The sequence below is a fragment of the Oncorhynchus nerka genome, linkage group LG10 (assembly GCF_034236695.1).
Source record: "Oncorhynchus nerka isolate Pitt River linkage group LG10, Oner_Uvic_2.0, whole genome shotgun sequence".
Taxonomy (NCBI): Eukaryota; Metazoa; Chordata; class Actinopteri; order Salmoniformes; family Salmonidae; genus Oncorhynchus; species Oncorhynchus nerka.
The window spans coordinates 35465998-35480979 of NC_088405.1; the positions used below are offsets into that span (position 1 = coordinate 35465998).

At 42.5% G+C, this 14982-nt stretch overlaps 2 protein-coding genes across 3 annotated transcripts in view; one reads left to right on the top strand and one right to left on the bottom strand.

Moving 5' to 3' along the window:
* prkn (parkin RBR E3 ubiquitin protein ligase) overlaps positions 1-14982 on the top strand; it is a 94948-nt gene that overhangs the window by 41747 nt on the left and 38219 nt on the right. The window lies entirely within an intron of this gene.
* LOC135573684 (uncharacterized) lies at positions 10954-14635 on the bottom strand. Its single transcript, XM_065023259.1, has 10 exons — positions 13885-14635; positions 13621-13797; positions 13469-13530; positions 13300-13386; positions 13171-13212; positions 12929-13102; positions 12814-12849; positions 12157-12715; positions 11765-11876; positions 10954-11670 (listed from the first exon to the last, which is right to left on the bottom strand). Exons 1-7 carry the CDS (start codon positions 14063-14065, stop codon positions 12814-12816), a joined length of 759 nt encoding a protein of 252 aa, XP_064879331.1. The 5' UTR covers positions 14066-14635; the 3' UTR covers positions 10954-11670; positions 11765-11876; positions 12157-12715.

A 14982-nucleotide genomic window follows, 5' to 3' on the forward strand; every position in this document is an offset into this window, starting at 1 on the left:
TGGAATGATTTCCTGGCACACATTAGGTTCCTTGATACCAATTGAGCAACAAACGTTTCTGTACACCTTGTAGAAGCCACGCCCTGAAGAATTCAGACTGTTCTGGAGGCAAATGAATGGGGGGGGGGTCTGTCCCGGTAGTAGATTGGTGTACCTAATTAACTTTCTGGTGAGTGTATAACTACTGCTGTACACACCTTTTCTATTCATATACTGTCCATAATGTCTATACACAACATTATATATACACACAGTGAGGGGAAAAAACTATTTGATCCCCTGCTGATTTTGTACATTTGCCCACTGACAAAGACATGATCAGTCTATAATTTTAATGGTAGGTTTATTTGAACAGTGAGAGACAGAATAACAACAAAAAAAATCAAGAAAAACGCATGTCAAAAATGTTTTGATTTGCATTTTAATGAGGGGAAATAAGTATTTGACCCCCTCTCAATCAGAAAGATTTCTGGCTCCCAGGTGTCTTTTATACAAGTAACGAGCTGAGATTAGGAGCACACTCTTAAAGGGAGTGCTCCTAATCTCAGTTTGTTACCTGTATAAAAGACACCTGTCCACAGACGCAATCAATCAATCAGATTCCAAACTCTCCACCATGGCCAAGACCAAAGAGCTCTCCAAGGATGTCAGGGACAAGTTTGTAGACCTACACAAGGCTGGAATGGGCTACAAGACCATTGCCAAGCAGCTTGGTGAGAAGGTGACAACAGTTGATGTGATTATACGCAAATGGAAGAAACACAAAAGAACTGTCAATCTCCCTCTGCCTGGGGCTCCATGCTAGATCTCACCTCGTGGAGTTGCAATGATCATGAGAACGGTGAGGAATCAGCCCAGAACTACGCGGGAGGATCTTATCAATGATCTTAAGGCAGCTGAGACCATAGTCACCAAGAAAACAATTGGAACCTCCTTCCCTCAGCCAGGGCATTGAAAATGGGTCGTGGATGGGTATTCCAGCATGACAATGACCCAAAACACATGGCCAAGGCAACACGGGAGTGGGTCAAGAAGAAGCACATTAAGGTCCTGGAGTGGCCTAGCCAGTCTCCAGACCTTAATCCCATAGACAATCTGTGGAGGGAGCTGAAGGTTCGAGTTGCCAAACATCAGCCTCAACCTTAATGACTTGGAGAAGATCCCTCCTGAGATGTGTGCAAACCTGGTAGCCAACTACAAGAAACGTCTGACCTCAGTGATTGCCAACGAGGGTTTTGCCACCAAGTACTAAGTCATCTTTTGCAGAGGGGTCAAATACTTATTTCTCTCATTAAAATGCAAATCAATTTATAACATTTTTGACATTCTTTTTTCTGGATTTTTTTTTGTTATTCTGTCTCTCACTGTTCAAATAAACCTACCATTAAAATTATAGACGTATCATTTTTTGTCAGTGGGAAAACGTACAAAATCAGCAGGGGATCAAATACTTTATCCCCTCACTGTGTGTGTGTGTGTATATATATTCCAGGCTCCTCACGTTGCTCGTTCTGATATTTCTATATTTCTTAATTCCTTAAATAACATTCTTGGGGATTTGCGTGTATTGTTTTGCATTATTATTATTTATTACACTGTTGCACATTTTGATTTAATGTCATTGAGAAAACAGAAAGGCGTCAGTGTTTTTCCACAAACATCCTTTCTGAATTTGAAGTAATCCAAGAAGTAACAATCTAGCATTTCTAAAGTATCTGTAATCTGATTACAATATTTTTATTACAATTTTGTTTCCAACCGTGTGTGAGTGAGCATTGAAGAAATGACATGGTCAAAGAGTTACTATTGAGACGGAAGACTCCAGTTCCTCTAGAGATGACTGTTCTATCCCAGTGAGGGCTCTTTACCCCCCTCCGCCTCAGCCTCCCCAACCCCCCCAGTCTATCCGGCCCCATGTGCTGTCTTCCTGCCTTTGAACTCCAGAACCTCAAAGCACATCTCTCGGCTGCACAGCTCTTGTTTTTTATTTTGTTTAATGTATTATGGGATAAGATATGGAGGATTTTCAAGAGGGGAAAGCCAAATCTTAAATAATAGAAGACAAAACAGCCCCCAATCCAAAGGGATAAATGATGGATGAAAAGGAAGATGAAGCACAGGCGTGGTATAGTATAGCCTTGTCTCAACTCAATCACTCATCACTGACACGGGACTAGAACAGTAGAATACAGACATTATTACAGGGTATGATTCCTGTTCTAGGTGCACCACTGTCAGTGTTTTGGTGTTTAGGTGTTTGTTGATCAGTGTGTGTTTGGCCTTGTTGACTGACCTGTTGGCTGATTTCAATGGACTGATGGGATGTCTACAGTGTGTGTGGGTGTGCGGGTGGGTGTGCGGGTGTCTGCATACATTACCGTTCAAAAGTTTGGGGTCACTTAGACATTTCCTTGACTTGGAAAGAAAATCACTTTTTTGTCCATTAAAATAACATGAAATTGATCAGAAATACAGTGTAGACATTTTTAATGTTGTAAATTATTATTGTAGCTGGAAACATTAACTGATAGAGACATACCCCAAGCGACTTACAGCTGTAATCGCAGCAATAGGTGGCGCTACAAAGTATTAACTTAAGGGGGCTGAATAATTTTGCACGCCCAATTTTTCAGTTTTTGATTTGTTAAAAAAGTTTGAAATATCCAATAAATGTCGTTCCACTTCATGATTGTGTCCCACTTGTTGTTGATTCTTCACAAAAAAATACAGTTTTATATCTTTATGTTTGAAGCCTGAAATGTGGCAAAAGGTTGCAAAGTTCAAGGGGGCCGAATACTTTCGCAAGGCACTGTAACAGTCGGTATCTGGTGTGGCCACCAGCTGCATTAAGTACTGCAGTGTATCTCCTCCTCATGGACTGCACCAGATTTGCCAGTTCTTCCTGTGAGATGTTACCCCACTCTTCCACCAAGGCACCTGCAAAACATTTCTGGGGGGATGGCCCTAGCCCCCACCCTGTCGAGCCAACAGGTCCCAGACGTGCTTAATGGGATTGAGATCCGGGCTCTTCGCTGGCCATGGCAGAACACTGACATTCCTGTCTTAAAGGAAATCACGCACAGAATGAGCAGTATGGCTGGTGGCATTGTCATGCTGGAGGGTCATGTCAAGATGAGCCTGCAGGAAGGGTACCACATGAGGGAGGAGGATGTCTTCTCTGTAACGCGCAGCGTTGAGATTGCCTGCAATGACAACAAGCTCAGTCCGATGATGCTGTGACACATCGCCCCAGACCATGATGGACCCTCCTCCTCCAAATTGATCCCGCTCCCTGGTACAGGCCTCGGTGTAATGCTCATTCCTTCGACGATAAACGCGAATCCGACCATCACCCCTGGTGAGGCAAAACCGCGACTCGTCAGTGAAGAGCACTTTTTGCCAGTCCTATCTGGTCCAGCGACGTTGGGTTTGTGCGCATAGGCGACGTTGTTGCTGGTGATGTCTGGTGAGGACCTGCCTTACAACAGGCCTACAAGCCCTCAGTCCAGCCTCTCTCATCTTATTGCGGGCAGTCTGACCACTGATGGAGGGATTGTGCGTTCCTGGTGTAACTCGGGCAGTTGTTGACATCTTGTACCTGTCCCGCAGGTGTGCTGTTCGGATGTACTGATCCTATGCAGGTGTTGTTACACGTGGTCTGCCACTGCGTGGACGATCAGCTGTCCGTCCTGTCTCCTTGTAGCACTGCCTTAGGCATCTCACAGTACGGACATTGCAATTTATTGCCCTGGCCACATCTGCAGTCCTCATGCCTCCTTGCAGCATGCCTAAGACACGTTCACGCAGATGAGCAGGGACCCTGGGCATCTTTCTTTTGGTGTTTTTCAGAGTCAGTAGAAAGGCCTCTTTAGTGTCTTAGGTTTTCAGAACTGTTAGTGTCTTAACGACCGTTCCACAGGTGCATGTTCATTAATTGTTTATGGTTCATTGAACAAGCATGGGAAACGGTGTTTAAACCCTTTACAATGAAGATCTGTGAAGTTATTTAGATTTTTACAAATTCTCTATGAAAGACAGGGTCCTGAAAAGGGGACATTTCTATTTTTGCTGAGTTTAGTACCCGCAAAACACCAGTCTCAACGTCAACAGTGAAGATGCGACTCCGGGATTCTGGCCTTCAAAGGTAGAGTTGCAAAGAAAAAGCCATATCTCAGAATGGCCAATATAAAGCAAAGATTAAGATGGGCAAAAGAACACAGACACTGGACAGAGGAATATTGGAAAAAAAAGTGTTCTGGACAGACGAATCTAAGTTTGAGGTGTTCGGATCACAAAGAAGAACATTCGTGAGATGCATAAAAAATGAAAGATGCTGGGGGAGTGCTTGATGCCCTCTGTCAAGCATGCTGGAGGCAATGGGGTGATTTGGTGGTGGTAAACAGGGATATTTCTACAGGGGGAAAGGGATCTTGAAGAAGGAAGGGTATCACTCCATTTTGCAATGCCGTGCCTTACCCTGTGGACGGCGCTTAATTGGGGCTAATTTCCTTCTACAACAGGACAATTTACCCAACACACAGGTCCAAAATATGCAAGAACTATTTAGGGAAGAAGCTGGTATTCTGTCTATAATGGCGTTGCCAGCACAGTCACTTGATCTCAAACCTGTTGTGCTGTTGTAGGAGCAGCTTGACCGTATGGTACGTAAGAAGTGCCCATCAAGCCAATCCAACTTGTGGGAGGTGCTTCAGGAAGCATGGGGTTAAATCTCTTCCGATTACCTCAACAAATTGACAAGTAGAAGCCAAAGGTCTGCAAGGCTGTAGTTGCTGCAAACAAAGGATTCTTTGAACAAAGCTACGTTTGAAGGACACAATTATTATTTCAATTAAAAATCATGATTTATAACCTTGTCAACATCTTGACTCTTTGTCCTATTCATTTTGCAACTAATTTCATCTATGTTTTCATGGAAAACAAGGACATTTCTAAGTGACCTAAACAATTTGAAGGTGTGTGTACATACCTGTGTTTTTGCATGCATGCGAATACACTGTGTGTACAACACATTCCCCCTTTGCCCTCAGAACAGCCTCAATTCGTCAGAGCATGGACAGGGAGGCTGGCCCATGCTGAGTCCAATGCTTCCCACAGTTGTGTCAAGTTGACTCTATGTCCTTTGGGTGGTGGACCATTCTTGATAGACACAGGGAACTGTTGTGTGACACAAACCGATGTGCCTGGCACCTACTACCATAACCCTTTCACAGGCACTTAAATATTTTGTCTTTCCCGTTCACTGTCTGAATGGCACACATACACAATCCATGTCTAAATTGTCTTAAGGCTTAACAATCCTTCTTTAACCCGTCTCCTCCCTCTCATCTACACTGGTTTGAAGTTGATTTTAACAAGTGACATTCATAAGGGACCATAGCATTCACCTGGTCAGTCTGTCATGGAAAGAGCAGGTGTTCTTAATGTTTTGTACACTCAGTATAATATACAGTGCCTTACGAAAGTATTCGGCCCCCTTGAACTTTGCGACCTTTTGCCACATTTCAGGCTTCAAACATAAAGATATAAAACTGTATTTTTTTGTGAAGAATCAACAACAAGTGGGACACAATCATGAAGTGGAATGACATTTATTGGATATTTCAAACTTTTTTAACAAATCAAAAACTGAAAAATTGGGTGTGCAAAATTATTCAGCCCCTTTACTTTCAGTGCAGCAAACTCTCTCCAGAAGTTCAGTGAGGATCTCTGAATGATCCAATGTTGACCTAAATGACTAATGATGATAAATACAATCCACCTGTGTGTAATCAAGTCTCCGTATAAATGCACCTGCACTGTGATAGTCTCAGAGGTCCGTTAAAAGCGCAGAGAGCATCATGAAGAACAAGGAACACACCAGGCAGGTCCGAGATACTGTTGTGAAGAAGTTTAAAGCCAGATTTGGATACAAAAAGATTTCCCAAGCTTTAAACATCCCAAGGAGCACTGTGCAAGCGATAATATTGAAATGGAAGGAGTATCAGACCACTGCAAATCTACCAAGACCTGGCCGTCCCTCTAAACTTTCAGCTCATACAAGGAGAAGACTGATCAGAGATGCAGCCAAGAGGCCCATGATCACTCTGGATGAGCTGCAGAGATCTACAGCTGAGGTGAGAGACTCTGTCCATAGGACAACAATCAGTCGTATATTGCACAAATCTGGCCTTTATGGAAGAGTGGCAAGAAGAAAGCCATTTCTTAAAGATATCCATAAAAAGTGTTGTTTAAAATTTGCCACAAGCCACCTGGGAGACACACCAAACATGTGGAAGAAGGTGCTCTGGTCAGATGAAACCAAAATTGAACTTTTTGGCAACAATGCAAAACGTCATGTTTGGCGTAAAAGCAACACCCTGAACACACCATCCCCACTGTCAAACATGGTGGTGGCAGCATCATGGTTTGGGCCTGCTTTTCTTCAGCAGGGACAGGGAAGATGGTTAAAATTGATGGGAAGATGGATGGAGCCAAATACAGGACCATTCTGGAAGAAAACCTGATGGAGTCTGCAAAAGACCTGAGACTGGGACAGAGATTTTTCTTCCAACAAGACAATGATCCAAAACATAAAGCAAAATCTACAATGGAATGGTTCAAAAATAAACATATCCAGGTGTTAGAATGGCCAAGTCAAAGTCCAGACCTGAATCCAATCGATAATCTGTGGAAAGAACTGAAAACTGCTGTTCACAAATGCTCTCCATCCAACCTCACTGAGCTCGAGCTGTTTTGCAAGGAGGAATGGGAAAAAATGTCAGTCTCTCGATGTGCAAAACCGATAGAGACATACCCCAAGCGACTTACAGCTGTAATCGCAGCAATAGGTGGCGCTACAAAGTATTAACTTAAGGGGGCTGAATAATTTTGCACGCCCAATTTTTCCGTTTTTGATTTGTTAAAAAAGTTTGAAATATCCAATAAATGTCGTTCCACTTCATGATTGTGTCCCACTTGTTGTTGATTCTTCACAAAAAAATACAGTTTTATATCTTTATGTTTGAAGCCTGAAAGGTGGCAAAAGGTCGCAAAGTTCAAGGGGGCCGAATACTTTCGCAAGGCACTGTATATATATATATGTATATATATGTGTGTGTGTGTGTCTGTCTTACCGGTGGTATTAACGTCTCATCAGAGCGGTGGTTGAAGCAGGCTCCATTAATCTTCATCATGGTGGCTGTCAGGCCTGCGAGGGCGCAGTGCGCCACACACTCCTTAATCAAAGACATAATTAGCCTATAATTAATAGATTGGAAATGTGGATTGAAAAAAAACTAAACAAAAAACAGTTATACTTCTACCATCTGAGGGGCCAGATTGATGTGCAATCTGCCTATGTGTTTGGCCCAGGCTGACAGGAACAGGCAGGGATGGTGGGAGGGAAGCAGGGATGGAGTGTGTGAATTCAGGCAGACTTCCTGTGGGGTTCTAGTGGAAGTGTTGACTGTGGAGGAGCTGAGGCGAGGGACCAGGGGTGAAGGTGTGTATGTCTGTGGTGACCCTGTCTTTCGTCTCTAACTCAGCCTTCCACAAAGAGGAGGACAAAAACTCTAAGAGATAGCGTGAGGGAGGGAGAATTAGAGATATATAGGGAGTGCGAGAAGAGACATTTAGTGAAAAGAGTGCATGTGAAAGTATGTCGGGACAGGAATTGAAGAAAGGAAAGATTGATCAATAGGAAGCTGGAGAGAAAGTAATTGAAAAGGAGATGTGGATTGTGAAGATGGATTCTCAAGGTGAGCTCGTTGGGGGAGACGGATGCAAACGGCCACTTGTGTCTGATGTTGGTCGGGCAGTGTGATATTGATGAATATTGTTCCTTCCTTCCAGCTTTTTGTTTAATCTAGTCTGTGTATTTGTCTTTCTTAACATGGTTTGTGGGTGGGATGTAAGGTAACCTCTCCTCACTTTAGTTTTTGATTTCATTTGAGTTTTTTTTTTACATGGAAATGTTTTACAATGGAAATAAGCATGTTTTTTTCTTAGATAATCTAAACCTAAAGTATCACGCAACAAGGGCCCGCTAAAAATAGGAAAATAGGTTTCATAGGCATAGTTTAACATAGGCTATTGTTTATACAGTGCCTTCGGAAAGTATGCAGACCCCTTGACATTTTCCACATTTTGTTACGTTACAGCCTTATTCTAAAATGGATTAAATAAAATAAATCCTTAGCATCCTACACACCCCATAATGAGGAACTGAAAAGAGGTTTTTGAAAATGTATTCAAAAAAAAAAAACAGATACATTATTTCCAGAAGTATTCAGACCCTTTGTTGTGAGACTCGAAATTGAGCTCAGGTGCATCCCGTTTCCATTGATCATCCCTGAGATGTTTCTACAACTTGATTGGAGTCCACCTGTGGTAAATTCAATTGACTGGACATGATTTGGAAAGGCACACACCTGTCTATATAAGGTCCCACAGTTGACAGTGCATGTCAGAGCAAGATCCTCCGAGACAGGATTGTGTCGAGGCACAGATCTGGGGAAGGGTACCAAAGAATGTCTACAGCATTGAAGGTTCCCAAGAACACAGTGGCCTCCAAGACCCTTCCTAGAGCTGGCCGACCAGCCAAACTGAGCAATCGGGGGAGAAGGGCCTTGGTCAGGGATGAAAACCTGCTCCAGAGCGCTCAGGACCTCAGACTGGGGGCGAAGGTTCACCTTCCAACAGGAGAACGACCCTAAGCACGCACACAGCCAAGAAAATGCTTGAGAAGCTTCGGGACAAGTCTCTGAATGTCCAGGAGTTGCCCAGCCAGAGCCCAGAATTGAACCCAATCGGATATCTCTGGAGAGACCTGAAAATATCTGTGCAGCATCTCTCCCCATCCAACCTGACAGAGCTTGAGAAGAATGGAAGAAACTCCCCAAATACAGGTGTGCCAAGCTTGTGGTGTCATACCCAAGAAGATTCAAGGCTATAATTGCTGTCCAAGGTGCTTCAACAAAATACTGAGTAAAGGGTCTGAATACTTATGTAAATAAGTAAATAAATATATATTATTTTTAATAAATTAGCAAAATATTCTAAACCTATTTTTGCTTGGTCATTATGGGGTATTGTGTGTAGATTGTTTTTTGGAAAAATCACAATTTTAATTCATTTTAGAATAAAGCTGTAGCCTAAAAAAAACATGTGAAAACAGTCAAGAGGTATGAATACTTTCCGAAGGCACTATGTGTATTTGACACTATGCTAGGGTAACAATTATAGGCGCAAGTTTATTAAGCTTGTATGGATGTCATCCCCAGTACATGTTCATGTCATCGTCACCAGTCAACAGCATTACACTTAAAAACGACTGCAACTTCCTCCAGCGATTTCTAAATGGATAGGTTTGCTACAAGCATATCAGAACGGGAGCATTATGTAAGAAAAGGTCTACACCTGAAAGGACTACTTAAAAGTGAAGCAAGTTAACACAGCCAGTTATGTCCAAATTAGATTTTAGTAACAGCATTGTTGCCATGTTAGAACAGAAATGATCGATTTTTTACTAATATCCACTTTGTTAGTACATGTTATTTAAATGAGGCCATGCACTCTCTCTCTCTAACACACACACACACACTTCTATTTTCTCATTATTGTAGATTGAATACTGTCCTCTCGTAGGCCCTTGTCTGTGTGCCCAGCTGCCCTTCATGGATGAGAATGACATTAAAAAAATGAGATTTGGAGGCCTTCAATCCACCTTTATCAGTGGCCGGAAGCTTGAGGCTGAAATATGGCACGTACATCTATCTGCTGAGGAGACACTAACCACACTTTTATGAGTATTGATTCAGACTCTTTTTATGAAAAGGGCTGTTTTTTTGTTTTCTGTTTCAGCTAGTTATTAAAGTGGAAATTGAGTTATAATTCTGATGGATTTTCCCTACATTTCTGTGTCCGGTTGAAGGATTCTTCCTCTTTCTTAGTGAACGTGACCTGCTCTTTTTACATGAACGTGACATGCTTTTTAAAAACTTTTATTTAAGCAGGAGGTCAAATGAGCCCTGCAGAATAGAAAATATCGAATATGAAACGCAATCCACAAATAATAACAATCAAGCATTCACGCCAAACAGTTTCCCCAACAGTTTCCCTTTCTTCCTCTCAAGTTTCCCAACCTATCAAGACATCAGAAGTCAATTACAAAAACATGTAAACAGGGGCCTGTTGCACAAAACTAGGATAAGGGATTAAGCCAGGATATCTTGGTGATCCTGGCTCAATTGATCCGTAATCCGGTTGCACTAAAGATGGATAGGGGGCAGGAGGATATGTTATGGTATAAATTACCATGGAGATTTATTCTGTGGAGCTAGCCTGCTCCAGACCAGGCTAAATTCCAGGATCTATTTAATGTCAGTCAGCAGTCACCACAAATGGAAACCAAATAGTTATTTCACTGCTCACTATACATTGTTATCACATATAACTAGACCCACTGTTATTATTTAAACGTTTGTGATCATTAATTTCAATGATTTTGGATAAAAAATGATTTTTAGATGATGTTGCTATCATTAGATAATTTACAGTTTCCCATAGACTATAAGGCTATATATAAAATGATAGAATATTAGGGCCACAGAGGGGAAAAAAACACAAGTCATAATATTGTAACCAGTTGTTTTAAAGGAGGACAGTTGTTAAAATGACAGATGTGGGGCATTTCGTGAAATTGTACTTCAGTATGGTTTCATAAACAAAGACATGCTGATGTGCCAGAATATTAAGTATCACATTGTCATAAGTATCAAAACTGTAAAAACAATATGTAGCTTTTCTGCAGAAAGAACCAGCCTCATAAATTTATGACTTTATCCTTTTTCTTCAGTGTGGCCCTAGTACTCTGTCATATAAACAAATACACATTCCATATGAATATAAAAACACAATGTGTAACATTATGTTCCTTTATTGAATAAGGACAAAACAAAGCAGGTAAACCATCAGCTCCTTTCGAAACTGAAGTCACAGTGACTCTACAAGATGGAAAGCACAGAATCCAAGCATATTATACAAAATGATACATACACATTCAAAGGTCTGTATATAACACACCCTGCATGTCTGCACACTAAAATAAATGCAGGACAAATCCATACACATCAACTGAACAGACAAATGAATGGATGCAGTAGCCTCCCTGCAGCCTTGTATTACACACAGTATACCGCACAAACATCATAAGAGGCCAAATTCGTCAAAAACGAACCCAAAAAAACCCAAATTCCTCTGCCACCGCAGGACATATTTAACCAAAATTGAAAGCACACATACTAACTAAAATAATTCAACACATATTGGTCCCTCAGCAGCCGACCACTGTCGTCATCAGGGAAGATTGCCGGATTGTCCCAGTCCATGGCTGGTGGCACTCTGGGGGCCCTCTCCTTCCTCAGGCAGGCCACATTGTGGAGGACAGCACAAGACACAGTAATATCACATGCCCTAACAGGGCTGACCCTTAATTTGTGAAGGCAGTGAAAGCGTGCCTTCAGGAGGCCAAAGGTCATTTCAACTCTGGCCCTGGTCCTGGCATGGGCATGGTTGTAGGCCTGCTGTGCTTCCTGGGGGTCTGTGAAAGGTGTCAGGAGAAAAGGCTGGCAGCCATACCCCTGTCTCCCAGCAACACACCAGAGAATTCACCTGTCAACACAAAATCTCATCATTACTACCTCATAAACACAGTGATATTCTTGACACAGCCATGATGGTTATAAATAGGGGTTGTGTGGCTTACCTTGTGATAGGCACTGATAGATTTCAGAGGCCCGAAAGATTCTGGAGTCATGGACTGAGCCAGGCCATTTTGCCACAACATTGCTGATCACACAGTCAGCATTGCAGACCATCTGAAATCATAAGATGAGGAATATTACACCAATCAATGCACATCACTGGCAATGCAGAGTGTTCGTCAATGGACAATATCAAAAAGTTATGTTCACCTGAACATTAATGCTGTGAAAGGATTTCCTATTCACAAAATCGGCCTCATGGGCACCTGAGGGGCTTTTATCCTTATGTGTGTGCAGTCCACTGCACCAATGACATTGGGGAAACCTGTCACACAAAGTAATGAGTATCCTACTATGTGTTAACAGTTGTCCTGTAATTTGTAGATCCTCTTACCTGCAATCCTATAGAACTCCTCTTTGATGTCACAGAGTCTTCTGTGGCCAGGGAAGGAGATGAAGACATCTGCTAATGCTTTGATAGCCAGACACACACTCCTTATTGTGCGGCAAATTGTGGCCTTGTTCAGCTGTTCTGCATCCCCCACTGAGTACAGGAAGGCTCCACTAGCAAAAAAGCGCAAGGCCACACAAACCATTTGCTCCACACTCAGTGCATGGCTCCGTGCAGTGCGGTGCTTAATCCTGGGACCCAGTAGTCTGCATAGATACCTGATGCCATCTGCAGAAAACCTGTATCTTTCATATAGATGGTCATCAGGGAAGGCCAGTGGGTCCAACCGGTCCCTGAAGACCCTTTCTCGCCTGAAGGTTCTCCTCAGCACAAGTGCTTCTTTCTTCATCCACCACATCTCGCACGAATGGGCATGCCATTGTCAGAGCAGAAAGGAACACACAATTTTGGGCCTTCATATAGGCTAGTGGCCACACCTGGTGCTGGGGGGGTGGGCAAAAGAGGGCGATGCCTTATAACGATGACTTGGTTGTACTGATTGCTGGGAAAATAAAAAAAACCTTAGAAAGATGCCACCGTCCTGTGTGCTCACAATAAGAGCTCATATGTCATGACTCACTTGACTTTACGAGAATATACCTAATTTTTATTTTGAGCTGTGTCATCTTCTTGGAGCTGGGGGAGGAAAGAAAAATAATGATTAATACATTTGTGTTACAGTTAGCATACAGTGTACATTGAAGGCATATCTCACCTCCCTCTCAAGTTTTTTTATTTCAAGGTCCAGTTTCCTAATTGTCCTCTTTTTTATTTCGGACTCCAGTGCAAGATTTTCCATCTTTTTCTTCTTGTACTGAATGTCTATGTCTGCCAGTTCTATTTGGCGCCGGAGGTGGTTGCCATACAACTTTCTGATAGCTTGTGAGCTCTGTGAACACAATACAATTAGCGCAGCTGGAATTTGGCAGGATGTGGTGTCCTTTTATTAATACGCACTATGTTGCCAGGCTGGTTTTCCCACTGTATAGCATCTGGGTCCTGTAAAAGAAATTAGATTTTTTGATTTTGATGAGGACTCCTCACCATTGTAGAGTAAATAGTACTTTCACAGTCTTAACATGATACCTCATGCCTTCTGGAATCCAGAGAGATGGTCTCCTCCTCATCATCGTCTCCATCATGTGCTGTTGCTGCTGCACTGGGGCCTTCACCCTATCACATTTAATCGGATTCATATTGAAGCTAGTAGACAAGACATGCCAGGCCTACAGTATGCCTTTGATGGAGTACTCACTGGATCAGCATCGTCTGGTGCTTGTGCTGGTGGCTCTAACAGGAACACAGTGCTGCCAGGCACTGCAAGGCAATAGGTAAACCAAAGTCAGACAGTCCAAATTGATTCAATATGAATGTGGTTGTATCCCATGTAGAGATGGAAGGACATACCTTGAATGAAGCGGGTGGCATCTTGGGAGGAACCTATGCTCGTCTCTTTCCCCCCAGGGATCCCCTCTAAGACGGGCCTGCCTTTATTTAGCTCCAAGGCCATGTCCTCTGCTGGGGTAAGGTCAGCCTTTGGTGACCCACCACCCGTGCCTTGTCTGTGGGTATTCTTTTTCACTGCTAAAACAGTACAGACAATGTGTGAGCAGGCACCTTCTGGGTACAATATATGCTTGTGCTTTGTTAAATATTAGTCAGGGACCATACCATTCTGCAGAATGTTCTTGTATTTGATTTTGACCTGCTGCCATGTCCGTTTTGGCCCGTTCATGTTTAATCTACACACACACACACACACACACACACACACATTTAATGGAGTCACACTGCAAAAAATTACTTGGTATTTTTGTCTTGTTTTCAGTAAAAATATCAAAAAATTTATCATAGCTTTATACAGTGTGATGGAGTTACTTTACACAATTTCACTCATATCTGCAGTGCATTTCAATTAAAAATTTAACCGTTTCATAATTACAGTACAACTGCATTTTTGGAGATGTGAATTAAATATTTGAATTGTAATTGTGATGTTTCAGCGGAGCGGTGAGTGTGTAATTGTGCACTACTTACGCATTCAGGCGGTCTGCAATACTTTGCCACGCTTTTTCTCTTTGCTTTATCACTGTGGCGGTGTTGCCTTTCTTCTTAATTATATCTTTTACCTCCTCGTATGCCTCCATGAGGATTTGTGCTTCCGACGGGGAAAAGTACGCGGCTCTAGTTGCCATGGTAAATCAGTTAATCTGTGATCTGTGGCGGGGTCTATTTGAGTGAGCCGTGAGCGCGCACCTATCCAGGATTGGTTTCACCTGGCTTAATGAATCCGTGTCTGCTCATCCTGGCTTGGTCTTTGTGCAACCAATTAAGCCTGGACGCACATGTTTTGGCTTCATTGAGCTCAGCTGAGTCATTTATCCCGGATGTCTTAATTCTACTTTTGTGCAACAGGCCCCAGGTCTCCCAACATTAATATTATTATTATTTTTTAATTATTAAAAACATATTTTTTTGTATTTTATGTGACACTCTTATCCAGAGCGACTTACAGTAAGTAGTGAGTGCATACATTTAGTTACTTTTTCATACTCGTCCCCCGTGGGAATCAAACCCACAACTAGGGCTGTTACGGTGACCGTATTAATGCCACACCGGCGGTCACGTGTCATGAATGCAGTCAAATTCCACGTGACCATTTAGTCAAGGTAATTAGGCTTCTCCAAGCTCTGATGCTACTGATGGTCATTAGTAGCCTACCAAAGTTTCTAACTGCCTGGTACTCAGCACTCTATTGTCCCTCTAAAC

Excerpts from the sequence above, each read along its gene's own strand:
- LOC135573684 (XM_065023259.1), bottom strand. The coding sequence starts at position 14,065 with ATGATAAATTTTTTGATATTTTTACTGAAAACAAGACAAAAATACCAA. Across the intron at positions 13,531-13,620 it reads TGCCACCCGCTTCATTCAAG|TGCCTGGCAGCACTGTGTTC; the intron begins GTATGTCCTTCC and ends ATTGCCTTGCAG. Across the intron at positions 13,387-13,468 it reads CACCAGACGATGCTGATCCA|GGTGAAGGCCCCAGTGCAGC; the intron begins GTGAGTACTCCA and ends TAAATGTGATAG.